General features: G+C 39.6%; 1 protein-coding gene across 1 annotated transcript; it reads left to right on the plus strand.

Moving 5' to 3' along the window:
• Positions 1–366: 366 nt before the first annotated feature.
• LOC108265194 (frataxin, mitochondrial-like) lies at positions 367–8,526 on the plus strand (the record flags this gene model as incomplete). The annotated part of the gene is made up of 6 exons (XM_017467321.2): positions 367–465; positions 568–642; positions 880–965; positions 2,414–2,537; positions 6,678–6,775; positions 7,748–8,526. Coding segments are annotated over 6 exons (621 nt in total), but the record flags the coding sequence as incomplete, so codon positions are not given.
• Positions 8,527–10,381: the final 1,855 nt, after the last annotated feature.

The following is a 10,381-nucleotide window of genomic DNA, read 5'->3' on the forward strand; positions in this document are numbered from 1 at the left end:
CCCTCACTGCTCCAAGGGCGCTGTATCATGACTGACCCTGCGCTCTGACCCCAGCTTCCTAACATGCTGGGGTATGTGAAGAAAAGAATTTCACTGTGCTGTAATGTATATGTGATCAATAAAGACTCATTATCATTATCATTATCTCAGACATCAAGCTGTATTTGAAATGAGACGAAGGTTCCAAGGTTCATGTAAACCTGGTTTGGTTTCATAAATGCTGGGACCAGTTACCAGGTACCTGGAATCGTCTGTGCTAACACTCTGTCTGTAACGCAGCCATTTTGTTTGTTTCCAGGATTTTTTGCCTTCAGTCTTGTTTTTCCTTTTAGTGCGGTATTGTTCAGGTACGGATGCCACAGCTAAAATGAAAATGACGCACTGACAAACAGCTCGCTTTTTCCAGATACGTCTGACCTCTTAAAACGAGTCGAGCCATTTAATAGAGCTGAGCTTTACAGTCGGGTCAGTTCGTACATAATTCCTGGATCTTAGCCTTATATTCAAGCTGGCGTCTCTGGCACATGGAGCTGTTTGGTGCTAATCTGCTTTGATTTTCTTTTACAGGCAAGATGTGGATTTTCTAGCACTAACTCAGCAAGGCCAGAGTTTAATCCAGCTGCATCGTGGGCCACCAGAGCTGTAAGAGTAACATCAATAAATTAATGAAGAAACATTAATAAAAAAAAAACAGTCTTATGTATGTACTGAGCGCACGTTCATGCCTGAGTTAAAACGAACATATTTTTCTTTAATTATTATAGATGTTAATAACTGTGCTTATAAAGCCTATTAGAATTAATGTCAGGATTAGAGAAAGCATGTCCGACATTATTTGTTAGTACAATGTGAAATGCACTCCATCTCTTATTATTTCAGTGGACGGATGTTGCACATGGACACGTACAAAGAAGAGGACTTTACTTGACCGTTCCCCTTGCAGAAGAAAACACACTTCAATCCAAGTAAATCAGTGCATGGTTTTTAATCCCCATCACATATCTCAAAATCACTGAAACCTGCAAATAAACCTGAAAAATTATATATATATATAAATATAAAGAATAAAATATACACAGTTTTTGTTACTCATATGCAGTAGGTCTATGCACATGTATTTCTGCATGGAAAATTTTAGTACAGAACACATACTACACTGTATGGCCAAAAGTTTATGGACACCTGACTAACACTCGTGTGCTTTTTGAACATCCGATTCCAGAATTAGTCTCAGTGCGGGGTTATAATAAGCTCCACTCTTCTGGGAAGGCTTTCCGCTGGTTTTTGGAGCATAGCTGTGGGGATTTATGCTCACTCGGGCACAAGAGCATTAGTGAGGTCAGGTACTGATGAGGGCCTGGCGAGGAGGCCTGGGGTGCAGCCGGCGTTCTGGTTCATTGCAAAGGTGTTCAGTGGGGATTGAGATCAGGGCTCTGTGCAGAACACTCGAATTCATCCACTCCAAACTTGGCAAACCATGGGTGTGTCTCAATCAGCTCCTTGGTTCAGTAGTCAGGGCACTGATAAGGAAGTCAGACATTTTAAGGGCTGTCTCAATCACAAAATCCTTCCAGTGCACTGGAACATTTGCTCACTAAAAAAATCCCACAATGCACCACAACTTCGTCTACAATTGTATTGTTGTTGCTGTAAAATGTTTTTCACGTTGGTGAATTTTTAGCTTTATTTGACGTTCTATATGCAGTTTGTTTGACTCTAACGACTTTTAAGTGTTTAATGATTTTTAAAAATCCACTAGCTAGCCTACGATCTTGCTTGAAGTACCATGACAGAAACGTGTGCGATTAAGCTAACAGATCTATATATCATATAATAGAAAGATATCGGTCCTGCCTGTTGTTGATAAATGCCAGTGGTGACGTTTTACTACATGACTACATTGTCATGTTGCTGAAAATCGAGTCATCGGTGCCCCAATGTGTTGTGAGCCAGAGTCTTTACCAGTGCCTGAACCTGTGTTGTACATGATATACTGATTCACCACCTAGGGAGCTGATTGAGACACGCCACCTGTCTTCATGGAGCTCGCTTTGTGCACAGAGACATTGTCATGCTGGAACATGTTTGAGTCTCTTAGTTCCAGTGAAGGAAAATCTTTGTTACAGCATACAAAGACATTCTAGACAATTGTGTACTCCCAACTTTGTGTGCAACAGTTTGGGGAAGAACCAACATTTGGGTATGATGGTCAGGTGTCCACATACTTTTGACCATACAGTGTATATGAAATAGATCTATGCGCATGTGTTTCTGCATGGGACCAAGTACTACACGGGCGATGAAGCACACAGAAATGGAAATGCAGCAGTTACCTCCGAGTTAAATGTTAAATCGCCCACTCTGTCATGTTTTGTGTTGTTTTTTTCCCCCCTCACTCTCTGTTCCTTGGCAGGGAGCTGACAGAAGCCATCTATGAGAAGCTGGCTGATGAGACGCTGGATGCGTTGGCAGAATATTTTGAGGATCTCGCCGATGAGAGCTTTACTGATGCGCAAGATTATGACGTGGTGTTTTCTGTGAGTAAATAAAAATATATGTACAATACTGTGCATAAGTCTTAGGCACCTGATTTTGTTTAACTTTGTTACATATATTTATTTTATTACTTCTACATTATCGAGTCTGTACTAAAAACATTCGTTTTCCAGCAAAAATGAAATGTTACAGAAAATTGTATGTCAGTAAAGAAAGCAGCATATTAAGTGGTAAGAGATACTTTTCAGACAAAAAACACAATGAAGGCTGCTGGATTTTGCTGCTTTGCTCTACAGCATTTCTTTGCATGTGCCTACGACTTTTGCACAGTACTTTGTGTATTGATAGAAATAAGGAAAAGCTTCTGTCCTTCAGTGCATGATTATGGGTGCAGTTTATCTAAATGTCCACATGATGCCGCTGTTGATCTACAAACCCAAGTCTAATGATCCAGGGTGAGTGTATTGGCCACTGTTCTGCTAAACAGCATTTTTTTTTTTGTTTTCTCTCTCTTCTTATCTTGATCACACTTTTCATACATGAAAGGAAGTACAGCTTCAGTGTGTACTTCCTTTGGGACTTGCTCATGGGCAGTGTCACTTCTAGATCTCCGGCTACAAGCTCACGACTGGCTGCCTCTATCAGTCATAATACACTTTTCTGAGATTTTATTATTTTTTTTACTCATTTATTTTTTAAAATAATCAATTCTCTGATTTGAAGCAGACAAGCTGTTGTTAAAATTTTGTATTGAATATTGAAAACTGTAAAATGTAAAAAATAATAATAATTATAATGTTCAATTGAAATTTTGTTAAATTTTTGTAGCCATTAAATAAAAATGTAATTGAATTGTTTTGAGACAACACAAATATATATCATGAAATATATTGTATATGTTAGAAATGTCTTCTAGTATTGTGATATGATATTTTTGCCATATCGTCCATCCCTAACCCTGACACTTACAGTTCGTTCATAAGAACTAATCCATATTTTGCAGTTTTGTGCATTTTATATGTACCAAAGCTGCACAGTATGGATAAAATATGAATTTGCCGCACATTAAAAACCCCTTAGGTAATCCGTGAATGCCCTGGAATATTTAAATTGGCATTTGAGTGGCGTCATGTGAAGACTGTGATGCAGAAACTTGGTTTGAGTTCATTCAGGCTGATCCCAGCACAGAACACACGTTCGCATTCTGCAGTTTTTTCATGTATAGGTTCATGTTCACGGTGGTGTTGGTTGTCCAGACTGCTGTTCTTCTCTACTCGCTATCGATTCTTGATCGAGGTCAGTCAGAGCTGCTCAGCAGATGTTGTGTTAAACCAGGTCAGATTCCAGTGCATCTGAGGAGAAACATGACTTTTCTGACCCGGTCACAGGCCGATGAGATGAGATGTGATGATGCAGGCCATAAATGGGACAGTGCCGGTTATAGACTGGATTTAAATAAATAAATAAATAAATGTTTTATGTTTGTCAGTCACACACACACTAATTTATTCTGTTTGTTCAGCATACTTTTTTTTAAAGATCAAATGTGACATCCCAAGTGTGAGAATTAGAAATAGCTTATAGATTAATCACAATGAAGTGGGTTGAGCAGGGTTGCCAGATTAGTCTGCATCCTCCAGTATTTGCTGTTTTTAATTACTTTGATTTGACAAGCCCGGCCTTGGGCTAGTGATTGTGATCTGTTTGTTAAAATTTCAAGCAGGTTTTCTGCTAGGAAGACGTCCAGCAGGACATTACCTGATCTGTGTTGCCTACTTTTTCTTCTTTCTTTCTTTCTGGTACCAACTGTTCCGTACTAATGCATGTTTTTGGCAGTGCTGGATTAGAGTTATATGCAATTTACTAGTAATTAATTAACTGTTAAAGTTTCTTTTAAAATTAAATTTCAGTTCAAACTCTTAATTAAAAAGCAAAGAAAACAAATCTAATTGTGTGCATTGACCCCAAAACCAAGGGATTTTAAAGGAAGAAAATCTGGGATTTGTCCTAAAGATGAATTTTCCACATTGTTGCATCTCTACTTTGTCTTTAATAAAGATTCTGTTGTCTGTTGAGTTTACATGCATTTTATGGATACTGAATTTTAGAACAAAGCTTTAAAAATTGCATGCAACCCTTTTCCATATTTTCTCATGGAAGTGGAGGTTTTTTGTGTGTGCGAGGGTGTGCGAGTGATGTTTGTATTAAACTATTCCGAGGTAATCGTGTCTCTTGCAGGATTTATGAAGGGACAGCGTTAGATTAACGCCGAGTGCAGCATGTCAGATTTTGTAGTAGATGCAACTCAACAGAGTACCAAAGTACAGATGTTATTTTCTGTTGCTGGCTACAGTTGAGGTCATACGTTTAACATTTTGCAGATTCTGCAAGGCATGTGTAATCATTTAAAAAATATAATATACAAGCACACAGAAAAAATTGTCCACATGCACAATAATAAATGAATTTACACAAATGAACAAATTCAAAAGTTTACATACGCTCGATTCTTAATACTTTGTTGTTACCTGGATGATCAACGACTGTTTTTATGTTTCGTGATAGTTGTTCACGAGTCCCTTGTTTGTCCTCAGCAGTTAAACTGCCCACTGTTCTTCAGAAAAATCCTCCAGGTCCTGCACATTCTTTACTTTTCCAGCATCTTCTGCATATTTCACCCCTTTCCAACACGACTATATGATTCTGAGATCCATCTTTTCACACCGAGGACATCTGAGGGACTCATACACAACTATTACAAAAGGTGCAAACATTCGCTGTACATTACATTCGCTGTACAACACAATACATTAAATGGGTAAACGTTTGAGCTGGATGTTCAGTGTAAATTTTTATTGACCTAGTACTGACATGGATGTGAGTGTTTCCATGACTGAAATAACTAGGCTGTGTTGCCAAATTTGAGCAAGATTATAAAGTGAAACAGACCAGGAGCTGAACCTTGAGGGACGCCTTGCGTGTCAGGGGCAGAATAAGATTTATTCCACCCAGTAGTACTGAGACTTGCCAGGGAGATATGAAGCAAGCCAAACAAGCTGTGCGAGTGGGAGTACTTTTAAGACACTCTTGCTTGCACCTTGGTTTATTGCAGTGGCTGGTGGAAGTGTGATGTGTGCGGGGTGTAATGACAGGTTGATTGGTTGTTCACACCCTCTGTCCTCCCAACTCCTCTTCCAGATAAATATCAGAGAGGGAGTCTCCTGTCGGCTCCCCTGCGGAGGAGGGAGATTCTGCTCTCACCCAACCCCCCGACCCCCCCATGTCACAGTCAACACACATCGCTGTTCTCTATATAGCGCATAAATGTTCCATGTGATATGAAGGCAGTTACATCCTGTATTGCTGCATGTTGTGTCGCCTGTAGTAGGAAGACTTAATAATGCTGTCGGTTTTTAAATCACGCGATCTGACAGCTGCTGTCTGAGCTGTAGCATGTTCCCATTTCAGCAGCTCTCTCTCACTCTTTCTTCGTCCAAATGGCAGCAGGAGAACAAGTTGGAGCATAAGCACCTATTCCACACATACACCTTTTGCTTTTCCTGGCTGTTGCATGGCACTAACTGGAGATGACTCACTCTGTAATCAGTCATTCCTGAAATTCGATCACCTCAAGGCTGTGAAGAGGAATAAATCTTCCTCCTTTTCCCAACGAATGCTCTCTTAATCAACTCTCTCCACAGGTATGTAATAGAAACGTGTTCATCAGGGATCCATAACATAAGTCAAGCCATAAGATCGGCCAGCGCTCGGAGAGATGGCCTGAAGGCACATATTAGCAATGATGCTAATGAGAAGAAATGTAATAGATGCTCAAAATAGTTTATCTTCTTGTATTGTGTTTTGTACAGGGAAATTTAAGAAATGAGCAGTACTGTGAGAGGGAAGTTTGTTTTCTTGGTCCAAATTAGGGGTGTAACATGGTGTTATCTGTCCTGTATCTGTTTAATGCTCTACGTAACCATATCTGTATCTGTATTAGGGATTTAAACTTGAAGTGGGATTGGACTAAAACCTTTTTTTGTTTTGTTTCATTATTAAATATGCAAATGCTCTCATCAGCACATCTGACTCGGTGTTAGCATACGGACCTGAAATATTCCTTGGAAGTAATGTGTTTCCTGAAGTAACCCTTATCTTCATCATCTTTCTGCTCTCCACAGAGCGGTGTCCTGACTGTGAAAGTAGGAGGTGGCCATGGCACTTACGTCATCAATAAACAAAAACCCAACAGACAGATTTGGCTCTCCTCTCCTACAAGGCAAGCATCTCTGCTTTTTATTTTCTGTGCAGCCTGTTTCTGAAGAGCATTTTGAAAATGTATGCAGAAACGATCTACAGCATTATATTACTGTGATCCATGTTTCTATAGTAACAACTAACCCAGGGACTTGACTAACACTAAAGCGTGTCATTAAAAATGTGTAATTATTGATATGGTGAAGGTTTCTGAATGAGATTGTTTAGGAATTTTTGGAAGGAGTTTCCAGTGTCAGTACTTTCTAACACTTAGAGGTAAAGTCGCAATTTTTCAGACGTGGGGAAATTCCTCAGCGTGGACAGCTTTCTCAGTAACATGGCAAGCTGCATTTTTTTTCATATTAACTCCAGGTGATAACAGGACCTAATTTGTTTCGTGGATATTCCACAACATTAAATGTAACTGTAAAATGGATCAAATTTGTCGTTTGCAAATAAATAATTGTTAGTGTTGACGAATTGCGGTGGTATAAGAGGAATAAAACACTTCGGAACATGCTGTTATTGGAACATGTGGTGATGTTAATTCTGCTTCATGTCAGGCCACGTTACACCATCCAGTTGATTATTTTCCCATAGCAGCATCCTTCTGAGTGTTTTATTTCTTACCTAAAGCAGGTCATTCAGTTCTTGGTGTTGCAGCTGGAAGATATACAGGAGAAAGTAGGAATGCACTGGTCCCATTTTTGCCGTTTTTCTTATGATGTTGATTTCAGAGATACTTGATACCAACATTCTAACAGTAACTTCATCACAGGCATGATGGTGACAAACCTGAACACTCGAAGGTGGCAAGATCAGTCGTACGTCAGTAGATCCAGTGTTTCAAGCCAGTACTGGCCCTAATTACCAATACTCAGTATGAATTTAGTGCAAACCTTCGGGAAACATTATTCTGCCAAGCCATATATTGGCATATCCTGTCTTTTACTGATTATTCTATATTGTTGTTTTGTTTTTTGTTTTTTTGCAGCGGGCCGAAACATTACGATTGGACAGGAGAACGCTGGGTGTACGCCCACGACGGCATGGCCTTGCACGATCTTCTCTCTAAAGAGTTTTCTGCCATCTTTCAGTCAAATATAGACCTGTCACATCTCCTCCATTCCTGAGAAGGACTGGAGAATGAGGAAAGCACCAGAAACATGTCTTGCCTTCAGGAACAGAAATATACGAGCACAAATGGATTCCTCATTGCTCTTCTTTGGAACCAGAAATATTGTTGACTCATATTCTACTATATCTTCTGAAGATTTACATTTACATTTACATTTATTCATTTAGCAGACGCTTTTATACAAAGTGACTTACAAATGAGAAAATACAAGCAAAAATGAGAAAATACAAGCAAAGGCTTGTATTACAAGGCTTTTAAGTCAATGGCGGTAATGTAGAGATCTGATCATAGTTAGTCTGCAGGCAGTTGAGTGGAGACTAGAGAGAGGAAGAGGGAGGGGATAATTTGAAAAAAAGCTGTAGGAAAGCTGAGTCTGAGATGCTCAGTTGGTGTTTGTTCAGTACGTAGTGTGGTATATTTAAGCATGGTAATTAAAAGTCTGCAATTATAGAATCAGCCCATCATTCAGCAAATAAATTCAAGGTGTGTGCTAGTCAATATGTACCTATGTTACACTTGAAGCTGTGAGTCATCATCAATGTTGAAATGTTTTCTTTTCCTTCAGATTTTCTTTGTTTGCACAGTATGTTGTTGATGAATATTTGTTCATGATAAATAAATGATATATTAATTCCTGTAATATGTTATTTTATCGCCTAATATGCTGTGGGTCCTTTATGTGCTACCAAAACAGCTCCAGTCCACTGAGGCATTGACTCTACAAGACCTCTGAAGGTACCCTGTGGTATCTGGCACTAAGACGTCTGCAGCAGATCCTTCAAGTCCTGTAACTTGTGAAGCGGAGCTGCTCTCGGATCTGATTTATTTATTTTTTGTACCAGCACATCAGAGCGCTTCCCTGAACTTCACATTCCGTCCACTTGCTTGTCTTTTTCCCCACAGTGCATTATGGTGCCATCACTTCCCCAGGTAAACGCTGCACACGTTCCTGATGTAAAAGAAACCAGGACTCATTGGACCAAGCATCCTTCACTGGCGTTCTGCATCTATGAGCCTTTGGTGTCCAACACCCTGCTACCTTCAGTTTGTGGTTTGCTCCTCCACAGACCACTGTCAGTAGATACTCACCACTGCTGACCGGGAGCGGTCATCTGGCCATAATGATTTGGCCCTTGTCACTCAGGTCAGAGTACAGAGAGCTTTTACTGTTTCTCTGTAAAATAACAAGTTGCATTTTTTTTGTCTTATTAACTTTAAAGTCCCTGTGAAATGCCTTGAAATACATAGCATTATTCAGTGTTTTATCACAATTCCCATTGAAACAGGAAGCCAGGGTGGGACATATCAAGTGGCCCCTCCCCTTTTTTAAATAGCCTATAGCATTTAGCTTACCTCGCAACTAGGAAACCTACAACTGTTGGGGGTGGGACACTTCAGATTCTAGAGAGAAAATCTAATGAGAAACTGAAGTGCAGAATGAATTGTTGATCTGTATTGGTGGAAGCTGTACATTTTGAATGCACGTATCTTCCAAATGCGAATTTTGTCATTGTTTTGGAGCGCACTAGCTTATAGATAACCTTAAGGCTAAGATATTCATACTAAAAGCCACAAAACTTCATTTTTGTGAGGGAATGACTACTTATAACTGTTATAACCTAAGTGACAACAGGAACTAGATTGCTTTCTAAACATTCTACAGTTTTAAATATAGCTATAAACAAAAGCATGATGTGTTCTTTACTTAAAAAAAAGTAGCACACCCCAAAGTGTTTCAACCCTTGCATAATAGTTAGTACTGTGTTCAGCTAATAACAATATGGAGCTTACATTTTATGTCTGATTGTTGTTTCTTTATTCATAGCCCAGTATACTTCCTCACCTACAGGGAAGATTCTTATCTCACGCAGTAGAAATCCAAATATGCAAATCTGTCATGGCACTTGTAGCACAAGGCCAGAAATAGCACAGGTTTCCATGGGAACAGTTTGTATCCTTGTCAGTCAATCTGACACCCAACTCACCCCCCACCACTCCCCGCCCCCCAGTGAAAACTGCCACTAACGCTGAAAACTCACATGAAAAGATTAGCTGGATCACACATTGATTCTTATTTTGTCTCTAGTATCTGTTCCTGTTGGGCCACAATTAACAGAATTAATGAGCTAGGTCTGCAAATACCTTTTTTAATAGGTTTGTAGAAGGCCTCATCAGTTAAACAGGTTCTTCTTTTTATCTTCTCAGTGTAGACCCACACTGCACCACACCCCACTTACTGTTTTTTTCAAAGGTTGCTTCTGTGCGTCATCTTTGTAGCTTATGAATCGTTGACATTATTTTGTTTTAAAGCTACTACTGTAGATCAGCCAGGGGTCAGCAGAATGGCCATGGCTCATCTGATGGCCGATGAAATCAGCCTACTCCTTGTTTGCTGATAATGTATTGATCTTTCCGTGTGATGAGCCCTACAAGATTATCCTTCAGATAAGATTGCAAGGAGAAATACGAGAGCAAAACTTTAGTGGTGCC

Source organism: Ictalurus punctatus, chromosome 5 (assembly GCF_001660625.3).
Source record: "Ictalurus punctatus breed USDA103 chromosome 5, Coco_2.0, whole genome shotgun sequence".
Lineage (NCBI taxonomy): Eukaryota > Metazoa > Chordata > Actinopteri > Siluriformes > Ictaluridae > Ictalurus > Ictalurus punctatus.